This window comes from Falco peregrinus, chromosome 8 (assembly GCF_023634155.1).
Source record: "Falco peregrinus isolate bFalPer1 chromosome 8, bFalPer1.pri, whole genome shotgun sequence".
In the NCBI taxonomy this organism is placed as follows: Eukaryota; Metazoa; Chordata; class Aves; order Falconiformes; family Falconidae; genus Falco; species Falco peregrinus.
Window position 1 is genome coordinate 33,265,445 of NC_073728.1, and position 23,367 is coordinate 33,288,811.

The window sequence follows — 23,367 nt, forward strand, 5'->3', positions numbered from 1 at the left end:
ATACAGAAAAGCACCCCAAAAAGCAGAGAAGGGAGAAAAGCATCCTCACCTTTTCACAGGGAACAAAATCTATTAAAGCAGGAGTGGGTTAAACTCTGTCTTGCTGTAAGTGAGAATTCACGCAGGACATTCATCTGAAGTGTTGCACAGGCATCTGCTGTGAAGAGCAGAAACGTTTTATATTGCCACCTGCCACCTACAGACACTACAAGCACTTTTCCCCTTTGTAGGCAATGAGATCATTGTGGCAGGTATTTAAACCATCCTGGCAGCTATTTGCAGCACAGGTCTCCTTTGGACTAAGGCAGAGTAACTTCTCCTGGAGTCTGTGTGCACAAATCTGTCATCCAGACAATATAGAAAACAATTTTGACCTATATGACTTTTCAACTTCTCACTATTTATAGCATCATTGTAACAAAGATATTAAACCGTAAAGCAACACTTCCACTTGCAGTGTGTTCCTTTGTATAACCAACTCGATAATACAATGTAACTGTTTAAAGCTACTTTTATTAAACAGGTATACATGGCTTTTGATTGGCAGTTGTAAGATTATCACTTAAAGTGTACAGTTTAAGTAAGATGTACAAATGTCATTATTTACTTGCTTTACAGAACTTGTAAAATTTTCAAATGGTTTAAGTGCGGTAACTGAGTTATGCCCCTGTCAATGACTCTCTGCAAATAGTAATTCTACAGTAGGGTTCATGTTTCGGTACTGACCAAAAGAAACTAAAAGTCCCTCTTTACTGTCTTGAAAATTCCAGAAGCAATGACACTGTGTGTGGAAGTTGGACGTACATAATGTGGGGGACCGTGGAGAATGACCCTAAGAAACAGGTATGAATATAGGAAATTATACCTAGGGAATAATGAAATTTGTTCAATATTGGATTTTTTTTCTTCAGGACTCTTAGCACCAACAAAGGTGAGCGGATGCCTGAGGAGGATTGAAAACTCTGCTGGTGAGCAAGGTTATTCTCCCAACATGGAGCATTTAAAATAAATCCTCACGGGTAGGATTTGGTGCTTCATGGTGAGTACCGGCAGTAGGAACCTGCAGAGGTGCGCTGACCTATCTGAACCTCTTACTTCAGGCTAAAAGTAAGGCAGAGCAGCTCCCTCTCCTACCAGTCCCTTCTGGCTTGCACAGGAGGAGGTCAGGGCTGTTCTCACAGTTCTTGCCTACACCTCTGCATAACTGAATTTGAAATTGAGTTTTGAAATAGCATGTTCTAAAATACTTATTTATCTTGGCCCCATTGCGTTGATAGTTTGAAGACATATTTAAACGCACAGATAAGCACTTAGTTTAAGAAACCTAGATGTAAACAAGCATTGAGAATTACCCTGTTAATTCCCACATGTAAAAGGCGCTAAATTTTTCCAGTCTATTTTCTGAAAGTAATAAGGTATTCAGGATATGCCTGAATGTCACTAAATATGACAAACATTGTTGGATTATTCACATTGTCAACCACGCTGTCATACAGGTCAGTAGGATCTGCTGAGTGTTTTGGTGGTGGCGTGATTAGTCCGCTGCTCCCAACACAGTACTGCCCTGTGAGGACCCGAGCCAAGTACATGTATTTTCTGCCATTCATATCTGGTCGGGAATAGGTATCCTGAGCAGAATAGCTTGCATCAACAGCAAAGTAGGTTCCATTTCCAATGATGGCAGCTGTTTGGAAAGATAACATTTTCAAATATAGTTAGTGTTCTTAGTTCAATAAAAATCTCTAAAGCTCCCCCCCCCTTTTTTTTTAAAACTCTGCAGACATTATAAATTTGGTTAAAGTTTAAACAGCAAATTTTAGTACTAATCTGTTGTATCAGAATCAAATATGAATCTGCATAGATGTTGGGTAAGTATCAACACCCAGATTTTGACTGCCTTTTCCTATGGGGAAAAGGGTTTGTCTCTGTTTAGTCTTGTTGTTTACCCTGCAATCCATCAAACTGCAAATCTTCAGAGCCCTTTCCACTTAAAACGACCATATAATTACAGTATTCTAGTTATACTTCACAGCATGTTAGATGAAATCACATTTCTTTGAGACAGATTTCTTTCTTCCTGACATTGGTAGAAAGCTGTTCAAGGCAGGCAGGTCCTTCCTATCTGGCTGCTCTGATCTTTGGATATTTTTGCATGGCTACCCAGCCTGACAGAAGGGAAGCATACCTTTCCTATTGTAAATCGTGGCTGAGATGGAGAGATGGATGTCAATACTCATAGGGAGAGGACATGGGGATCGAGGGCTCTTGTTTCCCAAGTAAATTCAACCTCCTAGCACTACCAAAGAGCAGGTAAGTGAAACTACATCTCCTCTGGTCATGTCTTAAAAAGAAACAGTGGCTGCCATTTCTAGCTGTGCACAGCCTCACATGTGTTTTGTGTATGCTGGGCTTCATTTTCTCAAGGAAATATCAGCATAAGTACATCCAGAGGATGCAGAGAAATGTCTGCGTGTGGATCCAGACCACCCTGAAGTGTCAACTTGATCTGATTTAAGCTGTCCAGCTCTCTCAAGATCAAGTCAGCCCTAGGCAGGTACAATTGCATCTTAAGGAAGAAAGCATTAAGAACAGAAAGTAAGGATTTTGAAGTAAGGTTGCAGGACCTCTAAGAGGACTGGCACCTCAATTCAGCCCAAGTTCCACTTCTTGCATCCTGTCCTTCATCTTTGAATGCTACCAAATAATAAACATAACATGACTGTACTAGAGGCACACAACAAAACAATCTTTGAACTAATGCGGAAAGTATTTCTGCTAAATATTTAATAGTTGTCCCCAACAACTATTAAAGGGGAAGAATTAAATTAATGAATTCAAATTGATTTCATTTGCATAAAAACAGTAGGGGAGTGGGTTCTTCTGATTGCCTCCAAAGATAAGGATAGCACAAGCAACAGAAGTATCTGCATCTCTACTTTGCTACCTGCCTTTGTCCAAGAAGAGAGGAGATACCAGCAGCTAGTGGTTGGTATCTCAGCTGAGGATGTTGAACAGTGGTCCTTGTTCCTTTCTGTAGGCAGATCATACAAACCATTTCTCAAAAGCTGCCCAGGCTTGATTTCAGGGCAGGTGAGCTTTTTCTGATACCCTCTAGATGGAGGCATTCATCAACAAGGGATTAACCGAACAGGTTAATTCCTCTGTCCATATAGATTACGCTCTGAAGTTATTATTTTGTTCTCCAGCTTTATTCAGTCTTCATGTTGTGCTGACAACACTGTAACGCTGACATTCCTTAGCACCTCATACACATCTAGGAAATAAACTGATCTGGATAATGACTCACCATTCCTTCCAGCAAATCCTCGATCAAACCCACTGTAGTTGATTGTGCTCAGTGAGGATGCAGCTGTCCCATGAAATAGCAACTTCTCATTATCTTCATTGTTGTTCTTTGTGCAGAGAGATATTTTTTTTATTTGGTATGTCTGCCAGAGGAAGGGATTTTGTATTCTTTCAATCTGCAAAGTTACAAAACAGAGCTACATTTACACTGGTAGGGACCACATTTATCATGGCAGGAAAGCATTAAAACCAAACCAAACTGAAAGAATGATGGTAATTTTCACTATACCCTGTTAGTGTGTGGGTTGGGTTGGGGAACTGAATATGTGAGCCTCCTGAAAAATCAGAAACCAAGGTAGTTTACAAGAGGTTTTCAAGCTTGGGATTTTTTTGGCATACATTTGTCTTGCCTAGTATACACCAGGTACACAGGCAATCACAATAGCTATGCATTATCATTTTTAGGAATAGTCTGTTGTACCACTGTTAGAGGCAAAGAGGTAAGACGCCTTCTGTACATCCTAATCATTTTTACTGGTGATTTTCCCACTAAAGAGTGAGAAACATTACTGCAATGTAATGTAGCAGTAGCATTACGTTGAATTTAAGTTTCTCTTCTAGAGCTCAGCTTGGAAGTCAAAATTACTTCCTTTACTGTGTAGCTTAGCAACCCATAAGAAACTCCTATATAAAAATAAATTGGTGGGAGGATAGATGTTGCTAGCTCCCTATGCCAACAACGTGAATATAGCTCGGGGGGAAACAGTGTGTCTGCATCAAAGTATCATCTTAAAGGCATTGGTGTAGCAGCTTTCCATCTTCAATGGAAAAGACTTCATGTCATTACCTGATTTTTTCTATTGTACACTAATATTTTTTTCTATTTGTGTCTGACCATGCTGATTGAATCTCATGATGGAAGATTTTTAAAACACTTATTCTTAATTTCATTGTATTTTCTCCTATTTATTGCTCCTTCTGATTCTAAATAATTCTATCTTCTCCCTTGCAATTAAAACTGTGCACTGTATTGTAGACTTTTCAGTAAACAAGAGCACTAGATCACAAATCTTGACACTTTGGTCAAAACCAACAGTCTAGCCTGAAAGGCTCTGGGACTGACAAGGAAGAAGTAATAAAACAGTAAAGAGCTTTATGACCAGTCTGCAAGGACTTTGCATTTTCCTTTGTATGTTGAATGCATCTGCTCTTGCTTCCATTGCAATAAAGAATTCCCTAATTGGAAATAACATATTAACTAGCGAGTACCACATTAGCTGAACACAGTCAGCCTGAAGACTGATGGTCACTGGTTTTGCATTATTAGAAGGCAGAAATGGCAGGGCAACTCCTAAGAAATCTGATTTGATTTATATCCACTCTGTACAGTGCTGGGGAGACTAAGATATGAAAGGTGTATTGCGCTGCAGACACCTTACAAATGTTTAGAAAGTATATTAATGTTCTCAGCCCAAGAATTCACTTCGCCTCTGCACCGCCCCCAGGATTTCACCTTCTCTATGACAAAGCTGGGACAGGTTTTCTTAAATTTGTTCTGAACTTTCAGATATTCCTGATGTGATGGACTGAGATTCACCACTTTGACCCGTTCCCTTTGCATGTCTTCCCACTGCGCAGGGAGCTCTATTGACTGCTTATCTGCAAAACAAAGATTGCATTATTATCACAGATATCTGGCTCTGGTTTGTAGGCATGTCTTACAAACCAACTGCATATAGAAGGCTGAGAGGACAGTACCTTATGCAATACTTTATTCCAAGAATACTCTCTCTCTCCCCCCAATACATCACTGCCTCTGTAATGCACTGTTAAGACTTTACATCTTCTTTAATTATCCCCATAACAATATCTAATGAAAACAAGTTTGAAAACCACAGAAGAATTTTATGCAGTCTTCATACACCTCTTCCTTTGTCAGACTTAAGCATGAAATCTATGCTCACTAGTCACATATGTATGGAGAATACTTGTATATGAAACAGACGATCTGATTTCAGTCATACCTACCACTAATTATGAAACTAGAACTGCTGGCTATGGCATGCCTGTGGGAGGAGGGGGAGAAGGAGAAGAAAAAAAAAAAAAGAAAATGGAAAAAAAAGCTATGGAATAGCTTACTTCTTTGGAATCCCTGAGTTTGCATTTATCAGAATTATCATTCAATAACCACTAGTAAAGGTTTTTTTTAATTAACAAAGCTGTAATTTACCTTCATTCTTGGGCACACGTTGTATGTTTATAGTTCTTCCTTGCTCATCTGTAGCCTTTAGAGTATTCAGATCCACTTTGTAGTTCCTCTTGTTAATTTTGACAGTAAGATGTCGTTTTTTAGCTATTTTGGCATCCTCCAGCTGCATATTTGTCAGTTTATCAAAAGCAACAAAGCTGTCAGAGCTTCCTGAATACCTCCATTCTACCAGGTTACAAACAAGTTCTGCCTTGGATCGTTCTTCTTCAGTATCCTTAATTTTTTGGATCATTTTTTGAACTTCCACAAAAACAAAACAGACATCCCTGCTAATACCAGAAATTTTAATGTGGGGTGGGGAAAGTTTATTTTCAAGCTGAATGGTAACATGCTTTCTTCTCTGGAGATCTGCCAAAGTGGCAATTTGCTTCTCATCCAAATTTTCGATTAGCTCATCTGAAATAGTGTTTTCTAACTGTTCCTTTAAAATTAAATTCTCTATCCAGGACTCAGTTGCATCCACATTTTTTTGGCTTTCTCCACAAATTTGAAATGTGGCTACATCAACTTTCTTCTCCAAAACTACAGGCTTTTTCTTCTCAGTGAGTTGTTTTTTGCCCCCAAAAAATGCTGTGAAGAAATATATGTTAATGATTAGCCTTTTTATTTAAGATCTTTAATTTTATGTGCCCACACACATGGAAAATCCACCTACTTACATTTAAACAGAGACATCCATGAATCTGTTGTGCATGAACCTGAATCTTCTCTTTTCTTCATGCTTTTGTAAAAGTCTCCAAGCATATTTGTCTGGAAGATTACGATTTTAATCTTTTTCAAATGCCGTACTGATCTTTTGCTTGCAAATTCCACTATAGCATCCAACATGTCATCAGCTACCTTTGCTGGACTCTGTCCTGCTTGACCTAGACAAAAATAAAAAGATCAGTGAACAGTACTTAAATCAAGGCAGCATCCAGAAAACAGAGACCACATCCCCAGTCCATACACGCTGGTGCCCCCCTCTCCTCCCCCGTGATGCTTTCTAGCCAAAGCCCCAGGCTTAACCTCAGCTTTACACCTAAGCTCGTGAGCTTCAGGAACTGACACCCTACGCAGACCCAGGAAGCCCTTCTGAGATTCACCCCCCGTTTACACTGAGGGCTTAACAAGCACTTCAGCCATAGCATCCCTCCCAATATTTTCAAACCCACACATCGCTAACTCTATCTCCATCTTTAAACTGGGTACCAAGGTAAAACCAAACCTAAATCAGCAGAGGATTTTGGCACAAGCCTGCAGTGTATTTCAACACAGTGTCCTGGTTTTGGCTGGGATAGTTTTCTTCACAGTATCTAGTACAGTGCAGTGTTTTGGATTTAGTACGAAAATAATGTTGATAACACACTGATGTTTTAGCTGGGGTAAGCACTACTTAGCAACAAGCCAAAGACTTTTCAGCTTCCCATGCTTTGCCAGCAAGGAGGTGCACAAGAAGCCAGAAGGGAGCAGAGCCAGGACAGGTGACCCAAACTAGCCAGAGGGATATTCCATACCACAGAACATCATGCCCAGTATGTACACTGGGGGGAACTGGCCAGGGGCTGCTGGTCACTGCTCCGAAACTGGCTGGGCATTGGTCAGCAGGTGGTGAGAACTGTATTGTGCATCACCTGTTTTTCTTGCATTTTATTTCTCTCTCTCCTTTTTTATCTCCCTTTTCTTTACAATTATTATTGTAATTTTTTACTTAATTTCAATTATTAAACTGTCCTTATCTCAGCCCATGGGTTTTACCGTTTTCTGTTTCTCCTCCCCATCCAAGTGGGGTGGGGGATGGAGTGAATGAGCAGCTGCGTGGTACTTAGTTGCCAGCTGGGGTTAAACCACAACAAACAGGAACACCAAACTCAATCAAAACAACTGCTTTTGTTCCCCTACAACAAGCCTGAAGGGCAACCTAAAGCTTATCCTGAAACGCTGATGGGACTCCTGCCAGTTTCAGCTATGACATCCCTTGGACAGCCATCGTGACACCAGCACGCAGATGTTGGCTGTCCAGGTGACCTGACATAACTATCACTGTAGTGTCCAAACACTGACCTGGCACGCTGAGCAAGGACCAGCTCACAATTTCTTTTTCCAGTCAAGGGGAGCCTTGGTCTGATGAAGATACCATGCTTGCTTCAAGCCCCACTCCCCAAGCTAACCGGAAGTTTAAGCCAAATAAGCAAGCCAGCCTGTCTCAAGCCCTTTGCTGGAGCAGACAGGCTGAAACAAGACCTAAACACAGTGTAAACTGCAGGTATTTGGTACCCAGCCCACAATTTCTGTAGTCAGCCAGGCAAGGTTTTGGTCTCGGGACAACTCCATCTTTCTTTGCCTACAAACCCCAACTCCAGACCTTCTGCATGGTGAAAATCCCAAAGCAAAGTCTATGGGAAGTTTTAAGAAAGGTGCAGGGTGGCCAGCTGAGATACACAGTCTGGTTTGGGGCAGAATGTCTTTTATGGAGCAGTAGTTTTTCTTTAGGTGTTCATGCTCGATCAATATTGACTGTAATATTTATACTTCAAAAAAACAGAATTTTTGAAGTGCGCAAGTGGTGTTTGAACTGACTAAAATGAACTTTCACAAATCACAGTTTACAGGGTTTCTTGTACAAGCCTACTGTTATCCATATCAAAGTTATTAACTCAGTCCCAGTTTCTGAACTATCCCCCATCACAGCCCTCTTCACTTTCCCAAGAAAATCCAAACCTGTTCCAATTGCTGGGAAGGCGACAGATTTGTACATCCTTAGCTCACACTCGTTAAGCACTTTGGAGACCTGACTCTTCACGTTGTTATTGTGAATCAAGTGGATGATTTTACTGCACAACAGATTCCCACCTTGTGTAGTAATAAAGCCATTTTGAGACTGACCAGCTGGAAGAGAGAAGATGGAGACATAACATTTTCAAAGCAGCTATCTTTTCAAATAAGACAGCTGGTTGTATTGATGCTAGAAAAGAAGTGGAAAAAGTGGAAAGAAATCCACCATGAGCTATATTATCCTGGTTTTAGTTGATTCTGGTTCTCTCTGTAAATATTCTGATTGTAGAATTTCTTTGAGAGAGTAATTCAAGTAATGGTGTGTTTTCTGATTTCCCTGAGATCTCTGCTACAAAGTAGTTTCCTAGTAAGTACAACTTAAAAACTTACATTGAATTTAAAACACAGTTCACTTCTATTTACAAGCATGCCAGCAGAATGTGCACAATTCATTTATATGAGAAATCCTTTCTTATGCCACTTACTCCTTGAAAGCTCGAACTCTTATTCTGCAGAAGAGCTGAATGGTTAAAATAATAGCATTAAGATAATAACCAACCAGTTTAAGAACTGTGGTATGGAAACTTTAAAGAGACATTCGTGTTTTTCAGAGCACTTGTGTTTGATTACAAACACCTTAAAATGGAGTCACGTTGTGAGGATGAATGGACTGATGAGCACAGAGTTACATACCACTTCACTGGTCATAAAGGTAACAATTGATAGTAAGATGCTCTGTTAGATGCACTCGGATCAGGCTGATAAATGGGGAGAGCCTGCAGAGCCAAAGGCTGGGAAGAATATCCAAGAAACTCCATGCTGAAAGTTAACTTGTAGACTCAGAGCAGGAACATTTTGTTTATGCAAGCAGGACATGTTCCCTTCGGTGCTCATAGAGGCCAACGACAGTGAGTTGGTGTTTTACTGCTCTACTGGTCTGGCAGAATGCAGACTACAAAAGAACTCATGATCAAGGTGATAAGCAGAGTTACATTATTCCAATAAAAAATAATTACGTATTTGTGAATATAAGCCCAGATTTGCTATTAGCTTTTAAAAGCCAGTTCTGCGTGCACTTACACCAAAAGACAGTCTTCCACCACTTTGTACAGTTTCAAAACTCAGCTCTCCTGTAGCTGACAATAGATGAGCTTAAAAATTATGCTCAAGTCTATGGGACTGTTTCTGTTCTTACATCAGGAACATGCTTAAGTAATTTCAGGGATAAAGAACTTAAATTACAATAATTTCCCAGCACTTATTAGCATCATAAAACTGTATCCATCTTCTGTTCAGTTATGAAAATAAAAATTCTTGAAGTAGGTGTCAAAACAACAACAGGACTTTTCAAAATTCCCAAGAAAGCAAGCTGTTTTTTCAGATAAAATATATATTATACCATCAGAGAAAAGAATCTTAAAACAACTTTTTCAGATAAAATATGTATTATACCATCAGAATAGAGAATTGTAAAACAACTTTTAAGTTTTCAGAGAGAAAAAAAAAAAGAAACACAATAGTACACTTTAACATACCATATTTAGTACATTCTCCTTCTACCTGGGACCCAGCAGCATCCATAATTGCTTTGAAGACCCCTTAAATTAGAAAAGAAAAGCATTCACATTCATTAAGTCAACTTAGCTATTTCTCCTCAAACTCTACCCAGCTTCTGTACTCTACAAATACTCCAAATTCTCATATGGCAAGATCCCACAAAGTGCAATACCTTGCCAGTTCCCCTAAGTACCCACCATGACAGACTGCATTGGGTACAGAGAGAACACTGCCTTCGTTATGATTAGAAATCATTAAGAAAAACTCCTATTTTATCATTTCACCAGCCAGTAGTATGGCCCTCACCAAACTCTCCAGTTGCTTTGAATTATATCATTTGGTGTCTTTCATGTTTGCAGTTCACAACGTCACCAAAGAATCCTCTGCTTCTTATGGGTCAATTTACTTAACCAGGGCTTTGGCTTACAGTGAAACATACCAGGACAAGAGCAATTTTTCAGAATTGTATTTGACTTAAAAATTCCCCTTTGTTTAAGCATTTCTTTTTTAAAACAAGAAAAATCTGGTCAGATGCCTTCTGTTTGAGTAGTTTGGAAACTAAATGGGATTATCAGGACACGTAAAAACCTGTTTAAGATCTGCTTCTTGACTCTTTCATCTGAAAAATACTTTATGAAAGTTTTATATATGGACAGTTCTTTCCCTTACACCTTTCTAAAAATTAGCCTAAATTTATCACTAAAGAACTACATATTCAATACAATACCTGATGTGGCATTAAATGTTGGATTGGATATATTTACAATAACCTCTGTATCCTCCTTGGTAATATCTCCACTAATTACTTGGAGCGTAATGGAACCAATCTGCATTTCATGAACTCCCAATCCTTCAGTTGAAACAGGCCTAATGAAACCTGCAAGGGAAAGCAAGATACCTTAAAACACCACTTCTTTACTTCAGGGTATTGCTGTCTTCCAATGATGGCAACTTCAAAATATCCTTTCAAGGAATATGCTCTACATCAGTTCGATGGACCTGGAGCGTTTCTGCCTTTCTCTACCTTCCATTTCTGAAAGCAGGAAGGCATAGTGTTCTTCCTGTTTAAGTACTATGAAAGTGAAACCATTTCTATTCCTGTAAATTCACACAATATAAATTCAGAAAGGACTCTTGGGGTTATCTGTTCTGACCAGCTCTGTAACAGTTTCCTGAATTAACTCTTACAAGAAATGGAGTATCCTATCCAGGTTAAGCATTGCCAGTAACGGAGATCCCACCACAACACTTCTGTAAGTTATTTCATCTTTACCCTCACATATATAAAACTATTCCTTACTTCTAGTCTAAACTTATCTAATTCATATTCTATCTGCACACTTTTAACTTAATTTTACCGACACTCACAGCAACTGAGAAGAAAGTGCTATATATTCTTATGAATAAGGCTCTGCTGTTGATGCAGTTCACATATGTTTTTGCTATTGTGTCACAAAACTGTCAATTAATAAATGGAAAGGAAATTACCCATTCTGTATATCCATACAGGAGAGTAAAAGTACAGAAATACATGTTATTTATGGCTTGTCTGGCAAAGTGATACAAAGTTCTTCGACCCTTTGAGTAGGACAAACTAATGGTTCTCCTACTAGGATACCCTCCTCTTCCATGTGGTAAGAGTGGCCTCACCAAGAGATGAGCATGCCCTCAACAAAAGAGACTCCTCTAAGATTTTTACAAATGGAGTTTAAGAATGCCAGTCCATTGGGAGGAAAAAGAATGTTCTGTGTCTTGATAACACTGCATCTGTTTCCTGCTGGGTATAAAACCATTTTACAGTATTTACATTCTCCTCAGTGTCCCACCTCCTGCCCCTACACAACTTACTTGACCGTGGTGCTGCAGCACTGCAACCTCCAGCTATCCTATGTTCTAGTTCAATGGTGAAAGCCTAAGAAGAGAAAAAAGGTATCATAGATAGTATTTCAGAGTTTATATACTGAATATTTCTGTAATTAACATTAACAGCTATGTAGCTGAGCTATCTGACACATTTTACAGTCATGTTCAGCTATCATTAATAACAGTGGAAGACTTAGTGTGGAGAGTGTGATAATAGATACTGCCTTTGCATTTCCAGAACTCCTCTGTCAGAAGATGTGTGAGCACCTACAGGTGTTACACAGTGCCAGCAGCAAGGCCAATTTTGTCTACAGCTTGTGCTTGCTGAGAGTTTGTATTTCAGAGATGCTGAGTGAGACACTGGAGAGACATCCCGCTGTCACCAGCCCACAGCAGTAAGAAAGTGCTCCCTTAAGCAATATAACTACAATGGATTGCTAAGGCATAACTAGAACAGTACATAACATCCAGGGCTTTGTCCTAAGAAGAACTACCTGAACGTTATCTGTATCTCTTGGATGCAAGAGAAAATGAACTTCCTGAAGAGTCTTCCGAGCATGACTACTACTGAACTTGAATACCACATCAAACATTAATTTAGAAACAACAGTTTTAGGAAATCCAAATCCTCCAGTTCCAATAGCTGGGAAAGTGATCGATTTCAGTCCAAGTTCTTCAGTTTTCTTCAAGCAGGAATTGATTATACATTCTAGGGTCTGTAAAACACAGCAAAGATCCTTTTTTTAAAAAAAAAAAAAAAGGATAAGGCATCATTTATTATTAGTTCCATAGAGACTACACTGGTACAAGAAAAAGTTCTCAGTGCATCAAGGCATCATTAAGGTCACTACAACAGAAGTAAATGCAGTCAAGTCATCTAAACTATTTTAAATCCTGAAACTTCAGGATAAGATCCCAAATAAATCTGTGTTCAAAATATATTTTTTTTTAAAAAAAATTAAAATGTACCTTCAGGGCCTGTCCTTTTCCTGCATCCCACAGGGGAACTATGGCATGAAGCACCAACCTGCAGTCCAGAGCATATCCACTGGTGCAGATCACGCTCCCTTGACCAGTAACCTGTATTTGTTTTGCTTTGTCAAACTCTGCTTGGAGTGCTGATCCAGCCTTTTGCAACATAGCTTTGCAAAGAGGCCCCACACCAAACTTCAGATCTGTGCCAACACTGTTGACAATAACGTCTGTCTGCAACAAATTGAAATGAAAATATCTGTAGCCAGACTTCAAGTAAAAATATGAATAGAGACTAATAGCACTACCAAAGCAACACACAGCACAAGAAACAAGATGCCAATGGAGAAATAACCTGGTTTCCAGCACACTTTCTGCATGCTGAATACTCCTGAGCTTGTAGGAAACCTACAATTGGCAGCACCAGACCCACTTAAGTACCAAGACCACAGGTATCTGTGTGTAAGCAGGTCATCCATCCACCCAGGCAGAGCTGTCAAGCCCGTGGTGGAAATAAGGCTGTGACTCACCTCACCCTGAGCAGACACCAATGTCTGGGCAGGTGAAATAAACTCAGCCTCTGCAGCCTGCCTTATCCCCCGCTCCCCAGACCCTGCCCTTCCTACATCTCCTTGTAAAGAACTGCTGCAGCATTGCTCCTTCTTCTCTAGCATCACCACAGGGCGCAAAATGTATGTACTGTAGAAGGTACACGTAATGTAGGAAGTTTAATGTGTCTTTCCTCCTTTTCACTGAAGTGGGATTGTCTATGCCTTATCAGAAAAGCAGCACCTCATGCACCAAAATGAGATGAAAGGAGGTGGTTGTGCTCTCATGAAGTAAAACAGCCAAAGCCCTGAAGTCTTTTCTTTGTTCCACCGGAGACGTTTTAATTACAAAGTTTTTTAAATGTGGCTCATATTGAGGGTTTTTTTACATCTAGTATTGCTCTTTTATTGGAACAGGCTTTTACAGGCATCAAAATGACAACTGAAGCAAATAATATTGAAACATGACAAAGTATAAAAATCAGGTGCTGGTTATCAAGATGCACTTTGCATCACTGAAAAGAAGAAAAAACCTATAAGGGAAAGAAGCTATGTCAGAGGTGTAAATTGAGCCATGATGGTCTAGGTAAGTTAAACTCTGTTAGCAAAAAGAATGAAAAAAGAAGATAGGGAAAAAAGTAAGTAAAATCAGGTCTAGACTTTGAGCATGTACCCTTCTATGGGGTCACTTTTCTAGAGCCCAGTAACTTCTTCACAGACTGTGTCTTTAACCCATCCAAGGGAACTTAAAAAAAAAAAAAAAAGCTACATTCTCCTGTTAGCATGACTCACAGCAGTGGCCCAGACAGGTGCCGATTTCCTGTAATATCCAACTTAGCTACATATCACATAGTTACTTCTAGAAAGTATTTTAATATTTCTCATTTAGGGACAAAGCAAACTTTTTAACACAAAGACCTACCATGGCTTCCTGAATGCTTTTCTGCTCTACTCGGATGCAAAGTCCTTCTTTTGTTGTAACCATCTGCAGATCACCTCTATCCACCTGCAGATCCTCTTTTCTCTCCTCCTTCTGGCTTTCTCTAAGCTCATCGGTTTCCAAGTGCTGCGTCAGCAGTATCGGGGAGGTTGATTCAGCTGAAAACACTTTTTTTACTGTCTCGCTCAGAACCCTAACTGTTTCTTCCACACCATCCACAAGATGAATCTCCTTCAAGCTGCTGTCCCCCATGGATTCTTCCAAGGTCTCCTTGACGGAGGATACAATCGAATACGTACACAGCTCCCGTGGGAAGCCAAAAATCCCTCCACTTATAGCAGGGAGAGCTATGGAGCGATGATTGTATGTTTCAGCCAGTTGCAGACTTTTCTTCACTGTCTTTCTTAACAAGAACACGCACTTCTCTGCTTCATCCTTCCTCCACCTGGGACCAACAGCATGAATGATGTTCTTGCAGGGGAGTTTCCCAGGGCCCGTGATAACCGCACACCCAGGCTGCAAACTCCCGTTCTTCTTCACCAGCTCGTCACACTCCTGTTGCAGTTCTGGACCAGCCGCTTTTAACAGTGCCGCAGCAAGGCCACCGATGTGTTTTAAGTCCTCATTAGATGCATTTACCACAACATCAACAGGATAAGTGCACAAGTCAGCTTTATAAACAGCTATTACAATTCCACCTGGCAGCACTTTCTTGTAGTAGAGCTTTCTTTTCTCTTTATAACCAACTTTTTCACCTTTCTGTTGTTGTTGTCGTTCTTCTAGCCTAATCAAACAGCCAAATCTCTGCTTTGCTTCAAAAACACAGGACTCTTTCCTCTCAGTGAAGAACTCTCTGGCTCCTGGTTTATCAATTGGCACAATTTTTGAGTAAAGGGCTGAGAGAATTGCTTCAAACATGGTGACTGCTTTTGGCACTTCTGCTCTTGGTCCGCTCAGGGAAATACATGGTGTCTTGGTGTCAAAACATACTGTCACACCCTTCTTCTTCAATTCAAGACAAACACTGGATTTTTCCTTTTCTACAAACTCCACTAGTACCACCAACTTAGCCGGGATTACTTTTTCCACGTGTGTGTTTCTATCTATAAAATCTTTAAGTTCCTGATAAAATTCTGTTACGGCATTAGAAAAGCCAGCAATAATCACTATATTTTTGGTTTCAACAGATTCATCAATAACTACAGTTACCTGGGAAGAACTGTACTTCTCATGCAAGGAGGCAAGACAACTCCTCCACTGCTCCGTTTTAATGACCTTACCATCCTCCACACTGATGCACTTAGAACATAAGCCTGTCTTTATTTGCTTTTCTGCTTCTGAAAGATCTTTGGAAGTATCTCCAAACAGCAACACAGTATCATCCTCAAGTTCATAAAAACTATTAATTTTTTCCCTAGTGAATAACGTCTCTGACATTGTTTTATTATCTACACGCTGTAGATAGCAGAAAACATGGGGATCAATGTTAACTGTGGTACATGGCATATTCAATACATTTTCAAGTAAGTCAGCTTTGATTTTATATACTTCTGCAGGTAATCCACACAACTGAACAGTTTTTTTTGTGTCATCATAAAAGATCTTTAAGCATGGATATTCCCTGTGAATATTCTCTTCTAGCCCAGCACTGCACAGAACAGCATACTTCCCTGGGATCACCGACACAGAAATTTCTATGCTTTGTTTTTCCCTTTCACTTTGCTTCATGGCTTTTTCCATGCATTCCCTCACTTCTTTCTCTGCACTGTCCACGGCTGCTCTGTTGCCTGCAATCACCACCATCTCCTCAGAAATATCAGTTATGATCAAAGCAACATCTTTCAGCAATCTGTTTTTCAGGTCTTCCCAATCCACTGAATTGACGTTACATTTTATAGCTACATAGCGTGCCATGATACGTGAGAACTCAGCAGAAGCATCTTGCTTCCATGTCTTGATCAGCTTCATCATTGGCCTTTTCTGCGTGGAAAGAGACGACGACGGGCACAACATAATTTCTGGGTGCGCACAGTCTGCTTGGGGCCATTTTAGCTCACAATGGCAAAGTGCCATTTCCTGGTTTATGTCTTGGATCAGTTGAGCCTGCCTTTCTAGAAACTGCCATACATATGGATCTACTGGCACCCCAATGGGGTCTGGCATCTTGATAGTTGGTCTTTCTTTTCCATAGAGCGCTGTTCCCAGGGAGTGATAATACGGATGCACAGAAATCGGTGTCTCTTGCAGTAAATGCTGCTTTTCCAAGACTGTGTTTAGATCTAAAATTAGCACACATACATACAAACACATAGACATCATTAACTTCAAATCAAGCAAATGACTCTGTTCTTATAACTATTACATTGAATACGATAACAATTATTTTTTTAATTTGAAAGAGTTATTTTTGTGTCTTTCTGATTTCCAAACCACTCTGCAGGGGACAAGGCAAGAGGCGTGGCTCCAATCAGTTCAGTAAATATGCTTGTGCCTGTATTTACCTGTACAGCTACACCTTGCTCTCATTTCCGAAGGAAACTCCACCACAGAGCAGGGCCATATCAATGTATTAATATGAAATGCTCCTTACTCTCAAATTAAAATAAAATTCTTTGTGCCAGTGCTTTTTACTACTTTTTTTTTTTCCATTTCAGTGGGAATAGACAAAGGAAAGGAATTATGATGTTGGCAGGGTCTTAAAACCACATTACAATGATCCAATTTACATATTAAATCAATGTAAAAAACATTCTTAAGTAAATTCTGAGAGTCAAAAGAAAACCAATCATCTGACAGATACCTTTAATTAAAAGTAAAAGAATTTACTAAGCCAAAAGCCTCCTAACACAGAGATATTTACCAGAGGCTGCACTGGCACAAAAACGGGACAGTGATTCAACACAAGGAACAGTAACAAGATTGTTATTTAGCTCTATTCTTACCTAATAATGAAGATATTTGACCTTAATCAGTTTCTGAAAGCTAACTGTGAAAGCTGAAGTCACTGATAGATCCTACTTCCTATACCTGTAAGTACAATTAATGTTGTATTGCAGCTAAGAAGCTCCGTAAATGGGGAAAAAACATCACTGGAAACAACTGATGCACAAAGCTGGTATTAAAATGAACCTTCAGTAACATAAAAACCCAGAGAGCTTCTGAAACCCCAGACACACAGCAGTATGTCTAAATCCAGAGCACCTCCCAGGGATGGGACAGCGTACACTGGCTTTTGTGACAGCAAGCCAGGCTTCTCCCAGTGCCCAATTCTGTGGCAATTTTCTTTCAGGTCCTCCACTTGGGAGCACTTTGGTCAGGCGAAGGACAGCGTTACCTTTGCGATCACAGAAAGTAATGATGGCCAAGTTCTCCTCAGGGAAGAGCTGGATGTCTGACACGGGCCCCCCTCCGTTCCGCACACTCTCAAAGTAAATGGTGAGGTAGTCTGTGGAAACACTGGCCGGTATGTTTTCAGCCTTGATGCTCTGGGTCAATTCAAGAAGCCTGGCAGTGATTTTGAATTCTTTAACTCTCTTGTTTTGTGAACATTTTATGACAAATTCTTCAGTATCTGTAAACAGAAGAGCAGTATAAGCTTACTGTGTTTTCCTGGGTCATTATCAGCCTTGGCTATCACTTCCAGCAGAGAAAAAAGCCGAGTCTACCTCTCCCTGCATTTGAAGCAAAACTGTCTTTGGTTCCAAATAACTCCATTGTAATAACATGAGGGAAAATGCACACAGCCGTGTTACTCTGCTATTCACTACCACAATGTCTGTGCTCCCTTTCCATCCACCTCTTGTATAACAAAACTAAGCACTTCTCACTGTTTCGCTGTCTTCCCAAATGGAGACTTCATACACTTCAATAACTCACAGAATTCATCTCCACACTCAGTGCACTTCTAATTAATCATTCCAACCCAAAATAAGACAAAGACAATGAAACATTCTCATCCAATTTCAATCAATGAAGATGCCACAACTTTCTTTTTTTCAGTGCAATATTTAGATCACAGGCATTTTCACAGAGCTGTATATATCTATAGGACTTAGATTTTTCTTGAGAGACTACAGCCCAGGCACTTCTTTAAAACTGTCTGAATCTCTAATGGAAGAGGAATCAAGCTCCGAAAGCTGTTACCCATACACATACATGGAAATAAACGATTATGTTCCTCCTGTCTTACCAATACTTTTTATAAAGGTAACTACGGCAACATTTATTTCAGGTATCACTTCCACAGTGAAGTCATCATCTACCGCCAGGCCGCTGATGTTCTCCAACAGCATACATAAGCATTTTGGACTGCATCTTTCGATGTTTTCAAGCACCACTGAAGGTGAGGTCTCCGTAGACTTTTCTGTGATGTTCTCTGCAGAGCCAGCTTCCTCCTGGAGTTCACTGTTTTGAACAAAACTCTCTGCTTTCTGCAAGACTTCTGCATCATCTTCAATAAAAAGAGAAATAAAACAATATGACACACTGGTACACATTTCCTGGAATACACATTTTTCTTACCCTTTCTCTCATTTCCTTTCCCAAGAAAAGAGATCACCTAACCAATCAAAGGTTACCTGCAGGGTACCCTGGGACATAGGGTGATCCAAAACAGCCCAAATGCAATATTCTGCGGGGCTGCAGGCAGCTTCTTTGGTGGCACAAAACCAGCCATGAGTAAACAAGTGCAAGATCACTGGTGTATGTCTGGGTCAGAGACATAAATAAAACAAAATAAAATCCATTGAGATAATTGGCCATGGCTGCTCAGGTGTTGGTAAGGGTTGTGAGAGACCCTGCAGCCTCTGCATCTGTTTCTTAACATGGGTGCAGGCATACCAAGCCTGAACAGAGCTCGGGACATCCACAGGCACCATAGACCACCAGTAGCTCTGCACAACTTGATGCAAAGCCTCCCGATGACCACCATGCCCCACCATCAGTGCAGCATGACAGCACTGAAGGACCCATGTCCATAAAAGTCTGGCAGGGATGCAACAAAATTTTGCAGATAGAAGATATAACAGGGGTGCCCACCAAGTACTCCAGAAGTCTGGCAGCTGCCAGTGGAAGGCATGTCCCCAGTTTTGCGGGCAGATGAGGGTGGAGGCAGGAGAGAACCTCTGAACGGGAATGACGTGCTCCTCTGCGTGCCAGAGTAAACTAAAAGTGTCACCCAGGTATGTGGTGACACAACTGTCCAACAAGTTACAGAGCACTGCAGGATGGTGGGGGACCAGCACAGGCTGAAGGGCACCCCAGGGTGCTCAAGATGGCCATACTCACAAACAAAGGCAGCTCTCCACTCCTTGCCCCCACAAACACAAGCAGGAGCAGGAGTCCATCTCCACTTGGTAAACCAGCACATCCCTGCACCATGGTGGGGAAATGAGCATCGAATGAAACCCTGGTGCTCACCGCCTTCAGTGCAAACCTCCAAGGCTACCACCTCTGGCTGTGGCACAGGACACATGCGACTGAGGGGAGCGGAGCTCTGTGGAGCCGCTGTACACCTGACTGGGGATGGGCGTAGCAGGGGCAAGGTCTCTGCTTGCTTTTGCTCAAGAACACCCAAAAATCCCTAAATCCCAGGGTAGTGCCCAACCCGCCAGCTGTGGGGCGCAGCCCCAAGGACAGAGACACGGGGTGGGAAGGCTTGAGCGGGTGGCAGCACAAACAGGCTGCCTCTGCCCACTCGCCAGGTTTACAAGCTCTCCCAAGGTACCATAACCAATACCAAAGCCATAACATTTACAGAAGATAGCTGCCTTCGAAGGCCTACCAGCATTATCCCAAGAGGAAAAAAAAAATAATAATCACAGAAGCAATAGCTCTACAGATGCTAGTTATTAATTTCTAGATTGCCAACAGAAATCATCTGCTCCACTATGTCCAATGAAGAAAGCATAAAAAAAAAACCAAAACCAAAAGCTAGGCTGACCCAACAAACCAATTACAAGCAGCATCTGGAGATTTTCAGGGTCCTCTCTAGTATAACTAAGAAAACAGCAGATGACAACTTTAAGTACCTGATTTTGAAAGGAGGAAACCCATCCAAAATGGCTTCAAACAAGGCTTCATACAGAAAAGTAAAATTAGGGGGGTAATTACTGAAGGACCTCCTGATTAACTGGTCTGTCTTGGGGCTGAGTATTTACTCTTCCCAGATGCAGGTATATTTGGGTGTGCAGTTTTTTTCGAGATTGCTTTCTGAATCATAAAGCTTAGATTCTCTTTCAGCAATATTCTGCCAACCGAAGTCACTGAGGTACCGGGGAGATGTACCACTTGCCTTTACAGTCTCTCCTAACTGTAGGGAGCACAAAGACGCCAGGCCTGGGCTTCAGACCTTCAACCTAGGTGTTTCTATGCAGATTTCAGAGCAGTTATGCAGGATAAGGGAACTAAATCCCTCTCTGGAGATGATTCTCTGATTAAAAAGGCTATTTTAGAAGCTAAATCCAGGTGCATGGTCTAAGTCTGGCAAGGTGAACTCCACCCTTGGTGACCAAACCAAATCAGGCTGCCAAACTCAGAAACTTTCCACGCAACTCCCCACAGACCTGGAGTTATTGTGTGGAGAAAAGCACTAACATTTTTGGTTTATGAATAATCAGCACTGAGAGTGATGGGTAACATTTTACCTTTTGTTTGAGAGTTGCTCGTAGCATTCAGAGCCTAAAACAAAATGAAAGCAAAATATCAGTGACTGGTTTGACACTTTCACTGCTACTTCAAAGCTCTGGTTAGGATTACAATTTTTATTCACCTTTGTGGGAACTACGTTGTCTTCTACTGCCTCCCCTTCAGGAGCTAGTGCCGTTTCAGGCTCCGTGACAATCAACTTCAATTTCCTTTTTTCTCCCACACACAGCTCATGAGACTGTCTTTCAAGAACTCTTTGCTTCACTACATAAAATAATTAAAAAAAAAACACAGTGAGAGTCTGAACAGAAATACAACTATAATTATGTAGCACTTCTCCACCATTACATTAGGACGCATATTCTGTCCCACAAAATGAAAGAGTTTTAAACTCATAATGCTGACACAGCGCACACAAGACTTTCTTCCTGCAAAGAAAAGGAAGGACAGCAGAGGATATTATTTCTGCAAAAAAACAGCAGAGATGTGACGCGAAGCTCTACCACATGTTTCCTGGCTGGTGCCCGGCAGGGGCTGCAGCACAAGGGTCCCAGTACCAGTCCCACACCCTGCACACCGTCTTCCAGCCTGTGTCAAAACAGCTTGGGGCCGTATGCCCAGAACTCGCTAGCTGGGAGAGTCAGCAACCGGGAAGCATGAAGGCAGGAAAAAAAAAAAAAAGGTGTATACATGTGTGTGTTAATGCACATACGTGTACAAGCATGTATATGTACACATTCAACATAGCTGCAACAAAATGCTTTCCACCTTGCTGCAAGTTTATATAAATACATGCATATCACATATCATATTCTCAATATGCATCTGTAGTCACGATATATATTAAGTCATATTAACATAAGCTTCATTATTGCAAGTGCAGAGACTACTACTGTGCATCGAAACTAATATATGATACCTGGCAGGACAGACTTATTAACTTATAGCCTAGAGTTACTCAAAATGCAACCTACAGGTTAGCACTAAGCACCGAATTTAAGCATATATAGCTAAGCAAATAAATATTATTCATTGTATACTGCACATTACGTATATGACGTGTTATATACTACGGATTTGTGTATTACACCCTAGCCAGTACACACTACATCCTAGGCAATAATTAAGTCAGTATACATTTTTTACTTGCGGAAAGTTAGGAGGTGCGAGTTACAGTCCCCCAGACGCCCCCATCGGCGGGGAGCCCAGCCGCGAACCGGCCCCGGCCCCGCCGCCCGGGGCAGCCCCGCGCCCCCCTCACCGCGCCCCGGCCGCTCACCCTCGGGGTGGGCGAAGCAGACGAGGAGGTGCCCGGGGCCGGGGCCGGCCCGCAGCTCGCACTCGCCGCCGCCCGAGCGCTTCTGGCTCTGGAAGTAGCAGAGCAGCTTCTTCCTCAGGGCGGGCGGCGGCCCGGCGGCGCCCCAGTCGCCGCGCACCAGCAGCGGGAAGGCGCCCGGCCGCTGCCCCGCCATGGCCGCCCGGCTCCCGTCCCCGCCGCCTTTCGCTTTCGTTTCCCGGCGCGGCGCGGCGGGGCGGGACGGGACGGGACGGGACGGGACGGCCCTTCCTGGCAAGCAGCGGAGCATAGCTAGGGGCGGGCGCTGCGCCGGGATCGGGCCCCCGCCTCTCCCGTCCCCGCCGCCGCCTGTGGCAGCGCCCCTGCCCCGGGGCGGCTCCCCGGGCCCGCCCGGCCCCCGCGCCCTCCCGCCAGCGTCTCCTCAGGCGCCCGAAGCTGCCCCGGCGCCCCCGTCACGTTACAAAACGCCCCCGGCGCCCGGGAACGCGGCCCCTCGGACGCTTCCTCCTGCCCCAGCACCTTTCGGTCGCCACAAGCTGGTCTGGAGCGGCAGCGCCCTTTGCTCCTCGCCTGCCCAGGGCCCGGCGCTGCGGGTTCCCGCTCGCCGCTTGACGGCCCAGGCGCCTGTAACGCCAGCGCCGGTGAAGAACACCTCGGTGCCCGCCTCCCCGCCGGCCAGGCTGAGCCCCGCGGCGGCACCGTGCGAGGGGCAGGGGGCACCGGCCCGTACGGGCGGGCACAGGCGCTATGGATGGGTACAGGCAGCCTGGGCAGGTGCAGGCGGGTAAAGGCAGCCTGGGCAGGTACAGGCAGGTACAGGCAGCCTGGGCAGGTACAGGCAGCCTGGGCAGGTGCAGGCGGGTAAAGGCAGCCTGGGCAGGTACAGGCAGGTACAGGCAGCCTGGGCAGGTGCAGGCGGGCACAGGCAGCCTGGGCAGGTACAGGCAGGTACAGGCAGCCTGGGCAGGTACAGGCGGGCACAGGCAGGCTGGGCAGGTGCAGGTGGGCACAGGCAGCCTGGGCAGGTACAGGTGGGCACAGGCAGCCTGGGCAGGTACAGATGGCTCAGGCAGGTACAAGCAGCCCAGGCAGGTACAGGCAGCCCAGGCAGCTACAGGCGGCCCAGGTGGGTACAGGCGGCCAGGGCAGGTACAGGCAGCCTGCCTGCTGCAGTGCAGCACCCCATGCCTCCCGCCACACTGATGGGCTGCTCACC

At 42.7% G+C, this 23,367-nt stretch overlaps 1 protein-coding gene across 2 annotated transcripts; it reads right to left on the bottom strand.

Moving 5' to 3' along the window:
• Positions 1-493: 493 nt before the first annotated feature.
• On the bottom strand, positions 494-22,373 carry LOC101923732 (protein mono-ADP-ribosyltransferase PARP14). 2 transcript variants are annotated; one of them, XM_055813159.1, is made up of 17 exons: positions 22,134-22,373; positions 20,979-21,118; positions 20,854-20,887; positions 18,399-18,659; positions 17,544-17,780; positions 14,192-16,488; positions 12,719-12,955; positions 12,244-12,465; positions 11,735-11,798; positions 10,614-10,763; positions 9,865-9,927; positions 8,276-8,443; positions 6,235-6,441; positions 5,537-6,145; positions 4,820-4,965; positions 3,308-3,482; positions 494-1,684 (listed from the first exon to the last, which is right to left on the bottom strand). In XM_055813159.1, exons 1-17 carry the CDS (start codon positions 22,324-22,326, stop codon positions 1,395-1,397), a joined length of 5,493 nt encoding a protein of 1,830 aa, XP_055669134.1. In that variant the 5' UTR covers positions 22,327-22,373; the 3' UTR covers positions 494-1,394. The 2 variants fall into 2 exon arrangements, with proteins under 2 accessions (XP_055669134.1, XP_055669135.1); XM_055813160.1 differs by lacking the exons at positions 20,854-20,887; positions 20,979-21,118; positions 22,134-22,373 and adding an exon at positions 18,787-18,985.
• Between the last annotated feature and the right edge of the window lie 994 nt (positions 22,374-23,367).